A 21,265-nucleotide genomic window follows, 5' to 3' on the forward strand; every position below is an offset into this window, starting at 1 on the left:
TTTCTCCACATTTTAATCGGGGGGCTTTAAAATATTTTAGTCTTAGAATAGCATATTAACCGCTTGTCTTTTCTCCTACAGGCCACGTTTCTGTATTTTTTCCATGCTCTCGATTCTTGTTTCTAATTCAGTAAGAATATTGAGGAATAGAGGTAATGAAGGATAGTGAAGATCAGACATCTTAAAGCAATTTATTCAATTAAGATTTTATCCGGCACCTGCCAAGTGAGTGAAACCCCGAGATGTATATATTTTAGTGCCGAGGACAGAGTCCACACCTAGTAGATTTAGTAAATTTTTGTATAATGAATTGAGAGAATAAAAGAATGAATAAATGAAATGCATCGAGGAAGTGTCTTTTCTTAAGAATCTGGATTTGACGCCAACAGGGTCAGAATCACATTTTCAATTCTGCTTGATAATTTCTAGAATATAATAGAGGATGTGGACAAAGAGAAAATAAATAAAGTAGTGAACTTCAGAACTAGACGCGTAGACGCGGCGCCTGATTTTGTCTGCAAACGGCCCCCGTAGCCTTTCCGTCCCGCATCATTTACGCAGCCGCGACCGGTAGTGACGTCACGAACTTTGGCGCTCGCGGGAAATTTTGCTTCCGTGTGGTGGGGAAGGACGCGCGCTCGTGCGGGACTTTCAAGCGTAGGAACCCGGGAACTGGAGCTGCCATGAGCCTCTGGGTGGATAAATATCGGCCCTGCTCTTTGGGACGGCTGGACTATCACAAGGAGCAGGCGGCCCAGCTGCGCAACCTGGTGAGTCCGCGGAGGCCGGGAGCGTGGGAGAGGGGAGCCCCAGGCTGGGGGTTTCGCGCCCCGGAGGAGCAATGCTTACCCCTCTCGCATTGGAAGGTGATAAGTAAGATGGAGAAAAATAAAACAGGAAAGGGGGAAAAGGTGTGGGGGACGGGCTTTTGCTTTTAAACCAGAAAAGCTCCACTGAGAATTGGCATCTGAGCCAAGACTTGAAGGAAGTGGAAAAGTCATAAATACAGAAATTGAGCAAAGAGTGGAACAGGTAAGAGGGACAGCAAGTGCAAAATCCCCGGGCAGGGATGTGCACAGCATATTCTAAGAAGCTCAGGAGGCTGGTGGAGCCGATAATGGTGAACCAGCAGGAAGGGTAATCGAAGATGGGGTGTGTGTGTTGGGATGGAGTTGGGGGTACACACCCAGTAAGTCTCAGAATGAGATGGGAAGCCATTGGAGCATTTTGAGTAGAGGTGACACCATGTGATTTGCTTTTTAACTGGCTTAAAATTTGTCGATGTCAGTGTCGTTATTTACAAGGAAAGTGTTGTAAATGTGTATTTACTCCAAAGATCATTTCTAATCTTCAATTAAATTGTATTAGGACGTTCCTGAGATTAGTTCTTTTTTTTTTGGAGACAGTTTCGCTCTTGTTGCCCGGGATAGAGTGCAGTGGCATGATCTCAGCTCGGCTCACTGTAACCTCTGCCTCCCGGGTTCCAGCTATTCTCCTGCCTCAGCCTCCTGAGTAGCTGGGGTTGCAGGCGCCTGCCACCACACCCGGCTAATTTTTGTATTTTTAGTAGAGAGAGGCTTTCATCACGTTGGCCAGGCTAGTCTCGATGTCCTGACTTCAGGTGATCCGTCCGCCGGCCTCCCAAAGAGCTGGACTTACAGGTGTGAGCCACTGCGTCTGGCTGAGATTAGTTCTTTACAAAAGATTTTCTCCCCTCTGTCCTTATGCCTCTTTGTCTGTTGTAGTTGATATAAGTGTCTAATGGCAATGTTTTGTGAGGAAGAAACTGAACCTTTCAGGGAGTAGAGAGGAAAGAAGTATCTTGAGGAGAATAAGTTATTTAGTGTCTGTGGAAGACATTTATCCACTCCTTTTAAGGACCCCAAATTAATATATGATGCTGATGGTAACGTTTTTGCCGAATACCCTGGTTTTCCCTTACCGACCTTTCTTAGATGTACAGATACTATTTAATTGTTAAGTGCTTCTTAAAAATAAGAAATAATAAGAAAGACTGTATACATGAAAGTCATTAGAATAGTTGCTTGTGTTGTGAGATTGAAGGTTTTTTTGGTCTCTATTGATACTGCATCTATACTAATTCAAAATAAATTAATTACTGCAGTATCCTTCATTTATAGACAAATTACATTTTCCATCAATAGCTTTGTCTTCAGTTTTCCTAGTCATAGAATACGTTTTATTTTCTGTGGACATTTTTTGTTGTACAGAATTTGGAATGTAGTTTTTGGACACCAATTTAATATACTGGTCTTATGTGTTAAATTTGCTTTTAAAAAAATGTTCATCTGTTTACTCTTTTATTTGCAGCTTAATAAAACTATGCGACATTAAAAACATAACCCTTATTTTTTGGTTAGATTGAAGTTTAAAAAACAAAGGCAGTAAGTGTCTGTGGGAGAGCTGCCATTTTCCAGGCACTGTATTAGATTGAAGAATTCCTCTCCTTGAGACTTTTCAGTGACAGAGATGGATGAATTTACAAAGTATTAAAATTCATTGCAATAAGCGCCTCTGTTAAGATACATATCCCACTTTTTCAGTAACGGTTATTTGCAGAACTTTGCCTTACAAGATTTTAAGCTTCTGAGGCTAAGGTCTGTCACCCAGTCATCTTTATAGCCTTCATAGTACTGGTTCCCAAACCAGACTGATGAACAGAACACCTGAAAAGCTTTTGCAAAACTCATCATCAGCAGATACTGTTGGTACCATACCCAGTCCTCTTGCTTTTAAGTGCACACAGAGTGACTTCTGACTTCTAACTTTATACATCTGTACTTTACCTGAGGGCTTTTGTCTCTTTGACATCCATAAGCAAATTTGAAATGCCTGAAATTAATGCTCACTCTTTTCCCCCATCTACGTTCCTAAGTAGGCTTTCAAGAAAGAACTTACCAGAGATAATCATACTGCAGCTTCCCCACCCCCTGGGTGGGTTAACACTGTGGTGGATGTTTATGTTGGCTTTAAGAGTTTCCCTAGCAGTATCAAGCACAGATGCCTGGAGGTATTCAGCTTGACAACATGCTCTTACTGGCTGCCTTCCTTTGCCTGTTTTGCATCCCCAAAGTTTCCCTTTATCTCACAAGTAACCTCCCAAAGAAACCAAATGCTGAATTGTTATCACAGGGACTGTTTCTAATAGTCCAAACTAAGAAAGGCCTGAATCTCAGAGTTACAGAATCCTAATCTCTCGGGTGATAAGGTCTGTTCATCAATCAGTCCTTTATTTTAAAAAGTTTTCTAGGAGATTCTGATAGCCAGGTTTGGGAGTTCCTGCTTTCTTAGCATTTAGTTTTGTATCTTGCATGTACTGTGTCATGTATATAGGTTATACAAAATTAGTGCCAGGTGAATGGTAAACATTTCAGAATATATCAAAAGATATACAATATTTTATGTATCTACCCATCAAACTCCAAATTTTACACATATATAGCTTGGGTATATCTAACCATGAACTTGGAGTTTCATGGGTAGACACATAAAATATTTGATACTTAAAAAGTAGTTTGCTTCTACCTTGAGCAGTTCAGTTTGACTAGGGAAAAATACCTTGTTCTTTTTTTTTCAGGTGCAGTGTGGTGACTTTCCTCATTTGTTAGTGTATGGACCATCAGGTGCTGGAAAAAAGACAAGAATTATGTGTATTCTACGTGAACTTTATGGTGTTGGAGTGGAAAAATTGAGAATTGAACATCAGACCATCACAGTAAGCATTTCACTTTGAGGCACTGAAAGTAATTCATAGCAGGGACTTTCAGTCTTGGTCATGTATGCCCCCATAACCCAGATGCTTCCTAAAGTATGATTTAAATAAGAATTCCACAGGTAGTCTTGGGGCACAGGATTTGAGAGCTACTGATTTATGGGCCTATTATAACTGAGCAAAGTCTTTTATGTTACATAGGAAATAAGAACAACAAGGAGGTTGGGGTAAAATGTAGAGGGTGAGATTAATTTCAGATTACCTAATAAGACAATGTCTTAGCTGGAATTAGAACTCAGGTTTCCAAACTTTATTATTCTGAGAGCAGTAGTGGGGATGGAAAGAAAGAGAATGATTTTGAGACGAAATGTTAAACATGGTATCAAATGACTTGGTAAAGAGTGGGAAGCTGATTGACTGGGAAAGGAGGCCTGAGACTCTGGGATGTTGAGAGGCTTCCTGTGATCTTGCCCTTGCCGAGATGTCCAGCTTCATACTGTGCACCCCAGTTTTATGCTTTTCCATTATGGATGATGTTTAAGATTTAGCTGACATGTAGCCTTCCTTTTCCTACTGCATTAGAATTAACTTTTCTTCTACAACTTCTAGTTTATACTTTTAGTACTACTTACTTTGTTTTGCTTTGGTTGTTGTAGTTTATACATCTTCTACTTTGATAAGATTGTATTTGTTTTGACTGTATGTAGAGAACATGTTGTATTCATTTTCATATCCATAGTCTCTGGTAGAATGTCTTTAATAATTAGTCATTGGAAAAAAACATATGCTGACTGTGGATGGTAGTGCTGTTAACAGAATCTTCAGGAAGGTAACTGGGTTTTAGGCTAATGTTGATTAGCATATATTTAGATACATTGAGTTTGAGATGCTGGTTGTATGTTCTGGTGGAAATTCTTATAAAATATATAGGGACAAGTTTAACAAAAATGGTGTGGGATCTGCCGGAAGAAACTAATATCTTATAGAGGGACAATAAGTAGCCAATCAAATGGAATGTTTCAGCATGTTCCCAGACAGGAGGCTTAACATTTTAAATTATCTTTTGCCCCAGGTGACACTAAGTTTCAATGTAATTCTAATTAAAATTCAAGTGGTTGTTATAATTCTATGAAACGATCTTAAAGTCCATCCATATGGAACAGTACATTTCTGAGACTAGCTAAAGTAATTATGAAAAAAGATTAGTGAAGTGAGGCTTGTGTTACCATATAGTAAATCTTAGTGTATGACTGTTACATATAAAACAGTATTATATTGGCCTGAAAGTAGAGAATTAGACAAGTGAAACTGGAAAGAGAACTTAGAGATTTGTTAGGGTTTCTATTTCAAATCAGTGGAAGAGGATGAGCCAGCAGAGTGTGTCATCATTCCTGAGAGAACAAAATTGAATCCTATGACATACACTTTATAAACACAAATTCCAGATGAATTAAAGACTTAAATGTTAAAATGAAACACTAAATATCTTACAGTAAAATTTTTTATACTATATGAATTGCTCACGGGTCAATAAAACCTTCTTTTGGAAAGCATGGAAACTAGAGAAGAAAAGAAGTAGGTACTTGGATATATATGAATTTGAAAAATTGCTATGACAGAAATACATAAAATCAATAGAAAAATGAAAGATTGTCACAAAACATTTCAAAGGAATGCATAAATAAAAGATTTTTACAAATTGGCAGCAAAAAGACAATCTGGTAGAAAACTGAATAATAGATTCTTCTGTAACAGGTAGTCACAGGAGAAAAATGTAAGTGGCAGTAAACACATATAAGGATGCTTGACCTTTGTGATAGTCACGCAGTGTGAGTCTGTTATATACTCACCAAACTGAAAAATTGAAAGGCATGATCAAACCTACTCTAAATGGGGAATGTTGGGGAAGAGTGTTGCCAGTGGGAAAGTGAATTGTTAGACTGTTTGTGAAGCAGACTGGTCTATACATACACACATACACACACATATGTATTATATTAAAGTTAAAAAGCACATTCCCTTCAATCCAGGAAATCTTTATTGGGAATCTCTTTCATAGAAATGAAAGCAGTTTATGTAACATACACAAAGATGTTAATTGTGGAGTTGAGTACAGAAAACAAAATGCCCATCAGTATGATTAGCTTTGGAACATCCACGCTGTAGGTTGGTATGTGACTATAACACTGTACCAGTTGTCTGAGAGGGATTGCCAAGATATATTAAGAAGGAAAAGCAAAACACAGAGACACATGTATGATTTCCTTTTTTTAAAATTTTTAGTTTATACAGGAAACATTGACACTCCATAAAATATATATTTGTGTATGTTTATTTTTGTGTTAACATGGAAAAGGCTGAAAGGAACAGATCGTTTCCAATGATCTGTATATCAGGTGGTATACAGAGTTGGTTTGAGGATTTCTGGAGATAAGGAAAAGAAGTAGTCACAATAAAATGGGACGTGTAATTGGACCCAAGTTATATAAAAACGTGTTTATCTGCACATTGAGAAAAGAATGGGATTAACAAAATTAAAACATGAATGGTGGTTATTTCAACTTTTACTTTGTATAATAAAAGGAAGCCAATGAAAATACAAGACAGTGGGGAAATAGCCAATAGATAAATGTGAAAAATATCTTTTGCTTTGTCCACAGACTCCATCTAAAAAAAAAATTGAAATCAGCACCATTGCAAGTAACTACCACCTTGAAGTTAATCCTAGGTAAGTTACTACTATATAGAAATTAAGCATTTTTAGAAAAATTGTTTTTGGGTTTTCTTTTTTTTTTTTTTACAGATTGAAACCCTTGAAATAAATTGATATATGTGGAAGCACAGTTTATAAAACAGATTAAAGTGGAGCTGCCCTGCTTGAAATGGGAATCCTAGAGCCCCTCCTGTTTTGCCTTCTCTGTCAGATAATTTCAACAATATGTTTACCTTTTCTAGCTCTAGGGAACTCATTGATGTACACATAGTACATTGTCAGTAAGTTTTTGTTAAATTATATTGGCTCATTCATTACTTATGAGCAGTGTGTCTTTAAAAGTTTATAATGTTTAGAGTAAATATTTCAGAAATTGAGTTGCCAAATCTTAATTTGTCACTCTCTTCAAGTTTCTTGATTAGAGGTATTCTAATAGTCCACCAACCAGTATCTTTATTTTCTATCATGTGATGATAAAATTAGGAACTTGTTGGAGAGGCACGAAAAACTCATGCAACAGGTGTTAAGTATTAAGTGGCGTAGAAATGATTCTGGGAGCTAAATTGGGTAAGCTGCAATGATCTGTGGGGCTGGATGAGTTCTTAAAGGGAACAGGATTGAGGATATTGTCAGGCAAACTCAACATGGGCAGTGGCACAGAGGCAAGAGTAAACATCCATTTCAGGTAGAGGGAGGAGACTGAACGCAGTGGGAAGAATCACATTACATTGTAGCTAATATGTATGTCGTTTTCAGTAGCAGGCACTGTGTGAGAAGCTTTACCTGGATTAGTATATTTAATCTTTTAAACAACCCTAACGGATAGATAGGTATTATTATTTTCTCTAGGTATCTCAAAGAAAACTAAGAGAAATAAGGTTGTTGGGAATGGGTTTGATCATAAAAACAGAGCAAATGTTAATTCCATAAACAAATGGAGAATGTTGTGGATTCTTGGCTAGGAAAATGATCGTAAGAACAACACTGTAGGTATATTGATCTATAATAATAGTAGTGACTTGGGAAAACTTAGTGGTTGTTTGAGAAAATAAAGTTGTCTGCTTTGACCTCATTTTCTCATTGTGAGTTCTGAAGCATGGATAACCAGTTGGAGAATAAGCCAATTGCTTTTGGGGTGATTGAAATTAATATTCATTCAGCCTAAATTGACTTCTGTTGGTTTGAGAGGTCCTTGACTGAAGTGCCAAAGCAATAATATTGGTGTAAATGACAGATCAGTACCTATAAGTCACCAGTTTACAGAGTTTTGACTTTGTGTCTTAAACTCAGTTTGCTTGTCTCATTGCCTTACTGAGTCTGAATCGATTCCATTCTAGTGCCGGGAGCAGACTTCTTTTTGTTTGTTCTCTCTTAGACCTTTGCTATTTTGGGGATGTAGAAGAGGAATAGGGATTGAATTTCTGTTTCAAAAAGTTATGTTTTGCATTTTGAACAATTATAGATAATTGAGAAATGAGCTGTAATTAGGTACTAGTTTTCAGTAGTGGGTTCAGAAACGTCAAAGTATTTACTGAACTGTGCCCTAATTATTAGTAGTTGCTCTTTTTATGTTAACAGTAAACTTAATGTAAGAACATGTTCAGTGTTTTCAGTGATGTTAATCCAATTGGAATACTGTTAGTATTTTTAATGACCCTAAGACTTTTTACTTTTAAAGGGCTTATAATTAGAGTTAGGTGATATTCTTTTTGACAACTTACGAACTTCAACATTTTTCTTATAATAACAATATTAAGGGCATACCGTATACCATTATTTTTGTTTTGTGTAGTGATGCTGGAAATAGTGACCGAGTAGTAATTCAGGAGATGTTGAAAACAGTGGCACAATCACAGCAACTTGAAACAAACTCTCAAAGGGATTTTAAAGGTATGTGATCCAAAGACTTCTTTTCATGCAGCTGCCAAGCATTAGTACTCTTTTTTTTTTTTAAAGTTATGAAAGTGAACAAGAGAGAAGCCTGATCTCTGTGTTCATGGGAGTTTATAGTCCAATGGAATTGAATTTTATGTGAAAGAGGATTATTTGTGCCACCCATTTGATATTTTAGAACAGGATGAGTAAAAATATGTGATTTAAAATCAGAAATTACATGATTTTAAAATAACTGTTCTTATGACCAGAGTCATATGTTCATTATCAGATATGTAGATACAAAAGAAAATAGTATCAGCTATATTCCCACCATCCAGAGACGGCTACTGTTAACTGTTTACACTTTACCTTCCAAGCGTTTTTTCTGTATATGTGCATACATTCTTACTGGTGAGATTTTGTGATAATAAATTTGCCGTAATTTAATGCTTTTGATATATTTTGCCAAATTCTCTATCTGAAAGAGGGTATAGATTTATACTACCAATAGCAGTGTTTGGGAGTGCTCATTTCTCCATGACATTTATCAACACTTAAGATAATTCGTTTTAATCTTTGTCAGTTTGAGTGGAGAAGGTAGTGTTTTGTTCTTCTTCAGTGAGTGTGATACATTTTTCTTTAGTTTATTTCTCATTTTTATTGTTTTGTGAATTCCCTGTACATATTCTCAGCTGATTTCTTATCTTCAGTCTGCATATTTCAAAATAAATTTACATTTATGATTTTTCACTACTATATATGGATGGTTATATTTTCTGAATCTTTATATATATGTGGCAGTTACTCATATTTATATCTTAATTTTATATCTTGCTATGTTATTAAAGTCTCTGTAATTATCTTTTGATAGTTTTCTTTGAGGTTATTTTTAGATGTATATTCATATAATTTGTAAATAGAGATAATTTTTTCTTTTTCTTTCCAATTTTTATGGCTCTAAATACTTTTTTTTGAGACAGAGTCTTGCACTGTTGCCTAGGCTGTAGTGCAGTGGTGCAATCTTGGTTTACTGCCATCTCTGCCTTCCGGGTTCAAGCAATTCTCCTGCCTCAGCCTCCTGAGTAGCTGGGACTACAGGTGTGCACCACCACACGCAGCTAATTTTTTTGTGTTTTTAGTAGAGACAGGGTTTCACCATGTTGGCCAGGATGGTCTCAATCTCCTGACCTTGTGATCCTCCCGCCTTGGCCTCCCAAAGTGCTGGGATTATAGGTGTGAGCCACTGCACCCGGCCCAATACTTTTTCTTATCTAATTATTTTGGCCAATCCTCCAATAGGGTGCTTAATAGTAATGGAGATAGCAGATGTCCATGTCATGACTCTAGAAGGAAAGCCTTTGTGTTTCCCCATAATTAGTTAGTTGCTGGATATTTGATCATGGCAAGAAAATATTCTCAAGTTCCTATTTTATTGAGTGTCTTTAACATGAATGTGTGTTAAATGTTGTCTCATGCTTCTTTTTCATCTGTGAATGCGCTTTTATGATTTTTCTTAGTTCATTAATATCATAGATTATATTACTGGTTTTTCTAATACTAAACTTTTGCTAGGCACTGTTGCTTAGGCTAGTAATCCCACTGCTTTGGGAGGCTGAAGCAGGAGGATTGCTTGAGCCCAGGAATTCAAGGTTGCAGTGAGCTGTGATGGCACTACTGAACTCCAGCTTGGGTGACAGAGCAAGACTCTGTCACCTTTATTGGAATTCTTTCCTTTGTCTCTCTTTTATCTGTTCTCAATTTGGATTCTGTTTCTGGGATTTCTTCTCATTGTGGAGCATTGTCTTAGTCTCAAACTCTCGTCCTCAAGCCATCCTCCTAGCTCAGCCACCCACAGTGGCACAAGCCACCACACCAGCCATGGCCACGTGGAACATTGTCTTAGAAGAGAGCTTCTTTTTGTTATTCTCAGAGTCTGCTGCTCTATCAAATCTTACTGCATCAGGGTTCCCTTGCTCTCATCCATAAATTGGGCTCTGTTGAGTCTCCCACCTCGGGTAAGACTGCTGCTTTCTTTGAGACAGTGTTTCACTGTGTTGCAACAGACTGGAGTGCAGTGGTGCAATCCCAGCTCACTGCAGCCTTGACTGCCTGGGCTCAAACAATCCTCCCACTTCAGCCTCCTGGGTAGCTGGGACTACAGGCGCACACCACCATGCCTAGCAACCTTTTGCATTTTTATAAACATGGGGTTTTGCTGTGTTGCCCAGGCTAGTGTTGAATTTTTGAGCTCAAGGGATCTGCCCTCCCCAGCCTTCCAAAATGCTGGGATTATAGGCAGTTTACAGGCATGAGCCACTCTGCCCAGCCAACTGCTTCAGAGTGGCCCCATGATGGTTTCTAGTATGTTCCTGTGGGCGGTTTTGAGCTTTTCCTGTCCTAAAGGCTGTCAGAATTTCCTCCCACACCGTTGCTGATACTATGTGGGCCTTTCCAGTTTTAGTTGCTTATTCTCACTTGCTTATGTTTGGGATTCTCAGGTAAAGCTTGTTGCCTGGTTTCTATATAATGTTCATGGGCTCTTGGTCTTGGAATCTTTAGTTGTTCTGTTTATATTTATGGGACGGATCCAAATGTGACATGCCACCAGTGCATCTTCTAGAAGTAATTTGTTAATATAATGAAAAATACAATATTGGATTCAGTTTCTGTCTCTATATTATTCCTGAACCATGGTAAGTCTGATCTGTGATTGTGGGCAAATGGAATCTTACTTTATGGTGGCCAGATACCTTTATGCCTTGTTGCCTACATCATCTCTTGCACCACTGTTTTCCAAAGTCTGTTTCTTGGAATTTAATTTTAGATTAAGATGTACCACAGAAATGTGCTGCTGAGAAAAGTTATTTTGGGGAAATGCAGCACAGCACATCCTTGTCTTGGTAAATTTTAGTGTGTATAAATAATAAAGGCTGAAATGATTTCTACTACAAAGTGACCTTTTAATTTCATTTAGGTTAGTGTTTCTTGGTCTTGTGTGATTATAGATTCTTTTTTTTTTTTTTTTTTTTTTTTTTTTTTTTTACTAGCCCTGCCAATGCAAGGTCTCGAAAAATTAAAAACTCAGAGCTGTTCCTCTTCATAGAAATCCTTAGTAAAAGATGAAAGAGTTATATGATCTGAAGAGAAACTGGAGTATGATTGCAGTTTTTTTAAACTAAAAAATAAAATAATTTTACCATACTTATAACTTTAATTTATCCTTGCCAAAGGGAAGAGTAGTATATCAGGCTTATTATTTAGGATTTCACTATGGATGATGAGGAGGAAGAAGAGGCAAGTTAAAGTTTGAGTGAACTCAAGTTAAAGTTTGTTTTGTGTCTCTTTGACTCAGTGGTATTGTTGACAGAAGTTGACAAACTCACCAAAGACGCTCAGCATGCCTTGCGAAGAACCATGGAAAAATATATGTCTACCTGCAGATTGATCTTGTGCTGCAATTCTACATCTAAAGTGATACCACCTATTCGTAGTAGGTGCTTGGCAGTTCGTGTGCCTGCTCCCAGCATTGAAGATGTAAGCGTTTCTGAAAAATCAGTTCAGATTCTCTGAATACTGTATGCTTGTTGTAAAAGAAAGGAAGCATGTCGATAATTTAAGAACATCTGCAGACCTGGATGCAAACCATTAAATATATGCACAAACCAATGCGTATAGTTGTAAATACCAGATGCCAATATATGGAAAGTATTTTTCTCTTTAAACCATCTTTTATCTTGAACCAAGTGTAGGTATTATGAATTTTATTAAACTAGGTAAGGGCTAGTTATTTACTGTCTTCTTTCTCAAGCTGATTTAATTGGCTGTAAGAGGAGGCTAGAATATTGAGGAAGTAGATTTTACAAAGAGATGATGTGGGAATACCTAGTCCCTAGGAAGGGAATTAAAGTTAGTATGAAATAACATTAATATTAATATATATACATAGATATATCTTTTTTCTATCATTCTTAACAGCCATCAGCAAAAATTATGTTTCCTTACATTAAATATCTTTCTTGCCTTAATAGATTTTGGGAGATTTCATGGAAACTAGGGATAACATGTAACATTGTGTTAGATGTGGAGTGGTAAGTTACTTTTAGTATAAGTTTCACTTATAAGAATTTTGAGTGTAATACAGTTATAAGAGTCTAGGAAGATATCAACAGAAATTAGTCTCAGTCTGCTTTTTAATGGATTGCCCATTTTTGTTAATTTTATTTGTAGATTTGTCATGTGTTATCTACTGTCTGCAAGAAGGAAGGTCTGAATCTTCCTCCACAACTGGCTCATAGACTTGCAGAGAAGTCCTGCAGAAATCTCAGAAAAGCCTTGCTTATGTGTGAAGCCTGCAGAGTGCAACAGTGAGTGGAAGGGGTAGTTACTGCAAGAAACATTCTAGGACTTCGGCCCCCAACCTTTTTGGCACCAGGGACCAGTTTTGTGGAAGACAATTTTTCCATGGATTGGGCAGGAGTGGGAGATGGTTTTGGGATGAAATTGTTCCACCTCAGATTATCAGACATTAGATTTTCATATTTAGTATGCAACCTAGATCCCTCACATAGCAGTTCACAATACAGTTCGAGCTCCTATCAGAAGCTAATACTATCACTAGTCTGATAGGAGGTGGAACTCAGGCAGTAATGCTGACCTATCCACCACTCACCTCCTCCTGTACAGCCCGGTTCCTAACAGGCCAGTGGTTGGGCACTCCTGTTTTAGGACATAAGCACACTTCTGTTTAACTTCTTGTGTTCTCTTTTTGTCATGTAGATATCCTTTTACTGCAGATCAAGAAATCCCTGAGACAGACTGGGAGGTGTATCTGAGGGAGACTGCAAATGCTATTGTCAGTCAGCAAACTCCACAAAGGTACCGGTATAAAATGATGACAGTAAAGGTTTCATTATCAAGATATAATAGGACATGTATTAACTATTTTATGCTAATGCCATGTCTTTTTGAATTATAATTAAATGCTGAATGTAGATATTAGCCTTTTAAGGAAAATGTAGGATTTAACTTCAGAAATTTAGTGGTTCAGGATAGTTGGTGTGTGATACTATGCCTTTTATTAAGCCATAATGTCATGAATGTTACAGCTTACATGTGATCAGTAAAAGTGGAATGTATTTTAATTTTAATTTTCCTTTTAGGATCTCAGATGACTTAATATTAACACATAACAAAGCTAGACATAATGATTGTAGCTTTCTGGTAAAAGACAATGTATAACTTTGTAATTGAAGATGCCTCATGTGCTAGAAAGACACCAGACTATAAATCAGACTTCTAGTTCTTGTCCTGAACTTGTAGCTCAGTATTCTTGATCACGTAACTTCATTTTAGAGTTTTATCTTCATTTGTATATTGAAGATAATACGATTGCCCCACCAAGGGTACTTGTGCCTTTGTTTTGAAGAGCAAAAGATTAATGGTTTGAAAACTAGAAAACCCTGTGGTTATAGATGACCATGAGTTCTAAGGATAGCATTGTGTATATACTATTTTTACTCAGGAAGTATTTTTTGACACATTTGCTGTGAAATTGTTTCCATTACTTCTGTAGGTCTATTATTCATACCTTGACCATTCTGAAAATACCTCAGCCGCTAGTTGTTTGACTTATGGCAGCTTTGATTGAGAAGCACAGTTTGCTTTTCTCCAAATAAAACATGACGACGTTAAGGTCCACTAACTTTGGAGTGTATGGAGAAGGTTTCTCAGACTTCCTAAAGCAGTCTCATATCCTGTTGGCTGTCTGAACTGAGAAACAATCTTTGGACCTTGCAGAAGGTAGTTGATCATTTTAGGGTTCAGATACACTGCGTGCAGCCAATAGAACTTAGTCTTCCCTGGTCTAATGAAAATAATAGTGAGAGGAATATGCCATGTTTCTCCTTCTGATGATACATCTGATGAAGTCTAATTTTTATAAGAAATTATTCAAAGGGATTGTAACATGTATTCCCTGATTACCATATAGATTGGTAGAGGTGGATAGTGAATTATACATAGTGGGTGGTTAGTATTTTATTTAAGGTTTGCTTTGAATTCTCAGAATTCCATTATTTTAGTTGAAGAAACTGATAGTTTTCTCCAAGAAGTACCAAACGTTTTGAGTAGTCTCATTTGGAAAAACACTTCATCTTTAGGAAAAAGTACCCATTTTATTTTGTAAAATGTTGATTATCAATAAAGAGATCTTGCCCTTTAAAGAGATAAAGTTCAAATAAAGCATGTCTTAGGTGCTTTTATGTTTATAAAATATGTCTATACTGAAGATGACTTTCTTGTTTTTGTTCTGATATTAAAGAAGAAATTTTGGTAGTAGTAGAACTTACCTACTTTTAAGGGATTTAGGTACTTGATGTTGTAATATTTGATGATTATCACATGCATTTTTAAAGTGACTTGATTATTCCTTTGCTTAATTCTTCTAGCTGTTGTTACAATTTCTTGTGGTTTTCCTAACACATTTTGGCAGCTTATAAGTGAACTTGTGAAAGAAGAGATGCTCCTGTTTCCTGTTTAAAGTAACAATTGTGGGAATTGATTCCATTGTGCTACATAAAAAGAAATTTCGCTCAATTCCAGAAAGGCTTGGGGCTGGCCAGAAGTCCTGGAATTCTGATACCTTTCTGATCATTGGGCCACACAGTTCCAAATGATTTCTGATTTCTCACTCCTTTGTCTTGCTGAAATATTTATGGTCTTGATTTTTCATTTCATCTGTCTTAGAACAGTCATAATTTTCTAATTTGAATAGCAGCTAATGTTTCATGAATGATTATGTCAGCTCTTACACCACCTTATTTAATTGATATAATAGACCTATGAGAAAAATATAACTTTGTAGATAAAAACAAAAAAACAACCCTGACGTTTACGGAGATTAAGTACCTTGTTCAGGGACATCCCATTATTAATAGACAGACACAGTTCTAGAATACCCATGTTTCTCTGACAGAAACTTTTGTACTCTTAATCCCTTGTAAGCTATTAGAACATAATGATACAGACATGGTAAATGTAGAATATGTTAATTTTTAAAAACAGTAATATTAGAAGTGAACTCAGACACACAAGATGTATGTTAACATGTATGCACTGCACACAGTGTAGTTAATTCAGTTGTATAGGTAACTACATCATGAATCAACTTTTCAGAAATAAGCTATATGCATATATTAAAATAATTTCATACCATATGTCATTTATTATTTATGCTCAAGTTTTATTTTTGGGATGTCAGAAATCACAGGTTTTTGAGTCAGGCCTGAATTGAAATGCTGACTCAAATACATGAGTCTTGATGGAAGCCTGAGCTTTCTGAAGGTTTGTTAATTCATAAAGTAAAACCATACAGTGGGTACTTGGAAAAATTACCCCTATTTTCTTCACAAAGTAGCAATCACTTTGTTTTTTATAGGCTCCTTGAAGTTCGTGGAAGGCTGTATGAGCTTCTAACTCATTGTATTCCTCCTGAGATAATAATGAAGGTAACCCAGTTTCAGATCTCGAACTTTTTACAGCTATAAAATTTGGACCTTGGGTGTGTGATCATAGGGGTTTTTGCAGTACCAAGATACCACTTCTTTCTCTCCAACTCACTAATTGCACATATTTACTAAACCTCTCTTGTGTGCTAGGCACTATTAGAGGAATGCTGAAGAAAAGAAGGGAGGGCCTGCCTACAGCTAAGTTATATTTTAGTGGTGTGAAAAGGAGAACAAATAAAGAAGTTAGAGAGTTTCAGAATGTTATAAGTGCTATAAAGGAAATACTAAGGTGCAGTGATGATAATGCAGGGTGGGGCTACGAAGAAAAAAGTGAAGGTTCACCCTTCCATTTCCGCAAAGGTAACCACTTTTAACAGACTTCTAGTCACATAGAAACAAGTACGTGTATATATGAAGTTTCACAAAACTTCTCAGTTTTCTGCACTCTTTTCATTCATTTTAGTAAGGATGTTGTGTCATGACCATATGTATAGATTTACTTTGTTAAGTGGATGGTTTTCTGTTGTGTGACTGTATCATAGTTTTTCCGAACATGACCTCTATTGGTGGAACTTTAGTCTACAAATTATTATTGTCGTTATAAATAGTGCTGCATCTTTAATCTTTCACCTTGTGCAGTTACTGTTTGGAATTTAGAACGTGGTTGATACTCACCACATTTTTACATCATGAAAAAGGTACCGAAGTTTTTGATTTTGGATGAAGGATATTGACTCACATGAAAGAATTAAGATCTCACATATATAAAAGAGAGTATGCTTAACTTTAGTCTTTTTGTGAATGAGAGAATTAAGGCATGCTTAGCTATTTTTATTAATGATTTTTAAATTGCTGGTTATTTTTCTTCAGGGCCTTCTTTTCGAACTGTTACATAATTGTGATGGACAACTGAAAGGGGAAGTGGCCCAAATGGCAGCTTATTATGAACATCGTCTACAGCTGGGTAGCAAGGCCATTTATCACTTGGAAGCATTTGTGGCCAAATTCATGGCACTTTATAAGAAGTTCATGGAGGATGGATTGGAAGGCATGGTGTTCTGACTTTTATCAGTTATTCTTGCAAAGATTTCTCAGTATCTTTATTTACATACAGCTTATATTAAGAGTTGAGGGTAAATTAACTGTACTTAATCATGTTGTATTTGTGTTTTTTTGGTAATAACTTCTCTGTGAACTATTAATCATCCTCTAAGTTAAATAATTGTTCCTATACTATTGAATTATGTAGTTTTGTAAATAACTTAGAGACTTTAGAGTCTAGGAAAATGATTTTAATTTACTTTAAACATTTGTTATTCAGGTATTCATTGTTGATCCTCCTATTCTCTTCTGTCTAATCTCTCACCTGCTGAAGGAGATTTATACATCAGAAAGCAAAGATTATGTTCCTTTATCCAGATGACCATTTTCTGCCACAGGTAACATGATTGTCTGACAGGTCATTATATTTAATTCTAGTTTCTCTCAGTGAATAATTATGTTTTTGTAGGAAATGTAAGAATTCATTCTGAAACATAATTGTTGATATGAACAAAATTACAAGTACCATTTCTGTTGAGGCTGCAGATTTCCAACTTTTATTTCAGTGGTTCAGATTACTGTTAGGTCAGTACTAAGAAATAAGCATGTTTTCATTAATTTAAGTACTTCAGACTCTTGAAGAATCAGAATGAAGTTCTGGAGAATGGTACGTTATTGTAGTAATTAATTACTCTTTGAACAGGTTTAGTGTTTTGTCATTAGTTACGCCCTTTGGATCATTTTTTAATTAAATACTTCGGTTCGTGGGCCAAAGGGTTTCCTTGACAAATTTGTGTGACAGACTCTGAACAGTTCCTTTCCTCTGAAGTATAATTTATGAAATAAAATGTACCAATTTTAAGGGTACAGTTTGATTTTTAACCAGTGAAACTATGATCCCAACCAAGGTATTGATGCCATCACCCCAAAAAGTTCTCTCCATATCCCTTTGCAGTCAGTTCATTCCTACCCTGGGCCCAGATGACCACTGATCTTATTATAGATGAGCTTTGCCAGTTCAGGAACTTAATGGAATCAAATATTGTAAGCATTCTCGTGTAATACTTCATTCTCTCTCATTATTGAGATTCAGTTGAATGTTTCACTAATTTTTATTGTTCAGTATTTTCCTATATACTTTTAAAGCCCATTCACTTGTTGGTGGATCTTTGGTTCGTTTCCAGGTTTGGTTATTATGAATAAAGTTGCTGTGAATCCTTATGTGTAAGTCTTTTTGTGGACAGGTTTTTATTTGTCTTGAGTAAGTACCTAAGAATGAAATGACTGGGTATACAATATTGTAACATTAACTTTTAAGAAGTTGCTAAACTTTCCTAAAGTTATACTACTTTACATTTCTACCAGCAATATAAGAGAATTCCTGTTGGTCCTATAGTTTCGGTTTCATTGACTTCTATGTTGTTGTCCGTTTATATTTTATTAACCTTTTTATCTTCTACTTTTTTCTTCTACTTTCTAGGTTATGAAGTTGGAAATTTAAATAATTAATTTTAGACTATTTTTCTTTTCTTTTCTTTTTTTTTTCCCTGCAGGAGAATCCATTTTCCTTTATTCATTATGCATTGGAGCTAAAGTGCAGGGCGCGAAGGGTTTTATAGAAAATTTTAAGTTCTTACTATAGTTTTCCATGGAAACTTTAAAAATTAACAATGATAGAGATAATAGATAATAAACCCATCATAAGTACATTATCACTAGGTTTTAACAATTCTCATTTGGCTGTTTAATTTCAACTATCAATTCCAAATATTCTAGGAGTTTTTTACATCAAATATAAGATACAATATCATTAATTATGGAAGAATGTAAGTAACTATTATCTAACAAGTGAAGATAAAAGAGAAAATATTATCACATCTAATAAAAATTTTAATATTTAAAATAAATTTGTGTATTCACCAAAGAATAGACTCTACAACCACCGAAGGCTTTGCATGAAATGTTTTAACATGTTTCATCTAATATTTCATCTTCAGACACAAAATATCAATACACAAAAATATTCAATTATGTAAACAGGGCCACAGACTATGTTTGGAGGAGGAAATCGCAAATCAATAGTGGGATATTCCGAACCACTTTATTGTGAACGTAAATGCAAGAGGCCAGGCACGGTGGCTCTCACCTGTAATCCTAGCACTTTGGGAGGCTGAGGCAGGCAAATCACGAGGTCAAGAGATCAAGACTATCCTGGCCACCATGATGAAACCCTGTGTCTACTAAGAATATGTAAATTAGCTGGGTTGGTGATTCATGCCTGTAGTCCCAGCTACTTGGGAGGGTGAGGCAGGAGAGTCATTTGAACCTGGGAGGCAGAGGTTGCTGAGAGCCGAGATCCTGCCACTGTGCTCCAGCCTGGCAACACAGCAAGACTCTGTGTTTTGGCATGACCATTATGGGCCTGGGTGAAGATGAGCTGATTTCATCTCTCCGTTTATAACCATGATGTGGGAGCCTCATTTCACATGCACAGATTCCCTCCAAAGACTAGATGAACAGGCCTGAGCCCCCGTGGTACTTGGAGTAATGACAGCCTTGTCCCCATGCCATTCTCTTTTCCCACACTTGTTGTTTCGGGCCATCGTGCATTCAGTGCCTCGGTGGACAGAGATCCAAACCCAGGTACTCTCACAAATCTGGAGCCAATTCTAAAGTTTTTTTTTTTTTTTTTTGAGACAGAGTTTCGCTCTTGTTACCCAGGCTGGAGTGCAATGGCTCTATCTCGGCTCACCGCAACCTCCACCTCCTGGGTTCAGGCAATTCTCCTGCCTCAGCCTCCTGAGTAGCTGGGATTACAGGCACGCGCCACCATGCCCAGCTAATTTTTTGCATTTTCAGTAGAGACGGGGTTTCACCATGTTGACCAGGATGGTCTCGATCTCTTGACCTCATGATCCACCCGCCTCGGCCTCCCAAAAGTGCTGGGATTACAGGCTTGAGCCACCGCGCCCGGCCAAGTTTTTTGAATTCCAGCTCAGCTCAGACTGTCACCTGCTTGGGACTGTGGGTGACTGTGGACTCTGAACTGGGATGTGCTGTGTCCATGTGACAGTCTTCCTCCCCAAGGGTTGTTCAAGAAGGTGGTGCCCTAGGAATGCCATCTGGACTCAGTGGAACAAGAAGGGCAGGTAGCACCTGGCACCCACTGTTCATGCCACCATCACCCAGCTTCACAGTGTGGTTATTTGAAGAAGTCTCTGCTCTATGAAAATCCTAATCAACAGCAACAACAACAAAAATGTAAAAACATACAAAAAATCCAAATTTTGCTGGTCTTTTTCAGCAGGAGAAGTGATATTTTGTAGTCTTTATAGTTGACAAGTCCAGGATCTTATAATGCTAATTTCTCTCTTTAAGATGGCATTAGTATGCCGAATACCGATGAAATCCATGCTGATGGCCCTTGTCATAGTGGCAACATCTTGATGCAAGTCTTTGTATTCACACGGCCGTGACATAGCCTTCAATTTCTGTGCTTTATCTTTGTGAAGAAAACTAAATAGAAAAATACAGATCGTCATATGCCAATGCACGCAGGTCAAAGTAATATTTTGCATAAACACTGGCAGACACATGAATATTAAACTCAAGTAGCTCCAAAAAACACTTCTCCATCTTACTCATTGTCTCAACTGCAACATCCTTGGGCTTCTGGCTGTCATCCACACTCCACAGACGACGATTTCTCCAAACTTTGGAGGCCAGAAGCATGGCTCCAAGGACAATTTGTTTACAATTAGTAGCACAAAGATCGATGTTAGCATCAGTTAAAAGGCGTTCAATGTACAGCAATGCTACAATTACACATGGAGCTGTTAGTTTTGTGACTTTAAAAAGATTACAGAAATATCTGAAAATGCAATTGCGTTTGGGATCATCCTCAAAGGATTTCCCTGGAATCTTTTCTTGTGAAAGTGGATGTATTGGCGCACCAAAAATATCCAGAGATCTATTTGCATATATGTGCTTTATGTTGTAATATATTGCCAAAGTCACACTTTCTAATGTGTGGCTGAGATCAGGCTTGCTGACCGTGCTGTTATCTAGCAATATGGTGGAACATGAGCTGTATTTTCTATCAAGATGCCACGGAGGTATAGAATATAGGTGAAAGCTTCTGCTCTTTTCTTGCATACTCATTTGATACTTTCTCAGGAAGAGTGTGCTTGCCCTTGGATGGTCAGAAGCAATACTTTGGGCATCTCCTGGTCGCTGATGTGCTGCAGGTAATGTCTGTCGCTGGCTCCCAAATCCCACAGGACAGGCTCCACAGCAGTAGGGTCTGGCGCTTCCATCACCTCCCCCTCATTAATGTTATAGCTGCAGATCGGTTCTGCCCAGTGCATCCTGCGCTGGCTCTGCTTGGGTCTGGCATTG

At 37.1% G+C, this 21,265-nt stretch overlaps 1 protein-coding gene and 1 non-coding gene across 2 annotated transcripts; one reads left to right on the plus strand and one right to left on the minus strand.

The window, feature by feature from the left end:
• The first annotated feature begins 588 nt into the window (after window positions 1-588).
• RFC3 (replication factor C subunit 3) lies at window positions 589-18,088 on the plus strand. The gene is made up of 10 exons (XM_012465557.3): window positions 589-770; window positions 3,599-3,736; window positions 6,394-6,461; window positions 8,239-8,336; window positions 11,674-11,855; window positions 12,549-12,685; window positions 13,098-13,196; window positions 15,757-15,826; window positions 16,697-16,874; window positions 17,148-18,088. The coding sequence occupies exons 1-10, from the start codon at window positions 684-686 to the stop codon at window positions 17,159-17,161; spliced, it is 1,071 nt and encodes a 356-aa protein (XP_012320980.1). The 5' UTR covers window positions 589-683; the 3' UTR covers window positions 17,162-18,088.
• Window positions 11,367-11,478, minus strand: LOC135268814 (U5 spliceosomal RNA). The gene has a single exon (XR_010337151.1). It is a non-coding gene; the product is annotated as a U5 spliceosomal RNA (small nuclear RNA).
• Window positions 18,089-21,265: the final 3,177 nt, after the last annotated feature.

This window comes from Aotus nancymaae, unplaced genomic scaffold (genome assembly GCF_030222135.1).
Source record: "Aotus nancymaae isolate 86718 unplaced genomic scaffold, 86718_ANA_hifiasm-v0.15.2.pri h1tg000043l, whole genome shotgun sequence".
Lineage (NCBI taxonomy): Eukaryota > Metazoa > Chordata > Mammalia > Primates > Aotidae > Aotus > Aotus nancymaae.

What these genes read in the sequence shown, in the direction of transcription:
- RFC3 (XM_012465557.3), top strand. Translation starts at nt 684, where the DNA reads ATGAGCCTCTGGGTGGATAAATATCGGCCCTGCTCTTTGGGACGGCTG. An exon ending in CACCTTGAAGTTAATCCTAG is followed by an intron (nt 6,462 to 8,238) that starts GTAAGTTACTAC and finishes TGTTTTGTGTAG; the next exon opens with TGATGCTGGAAATAGTGACC. An exon ending in GAAGCCTGCAGAGTGCAACA is followed by an intron (nt 12,686 to 13,097) that starts GTGAGTGGAAGG and finishes TTTGTCATGTAG; the next exon opens with ATATCCTTTTACTGCAGATC.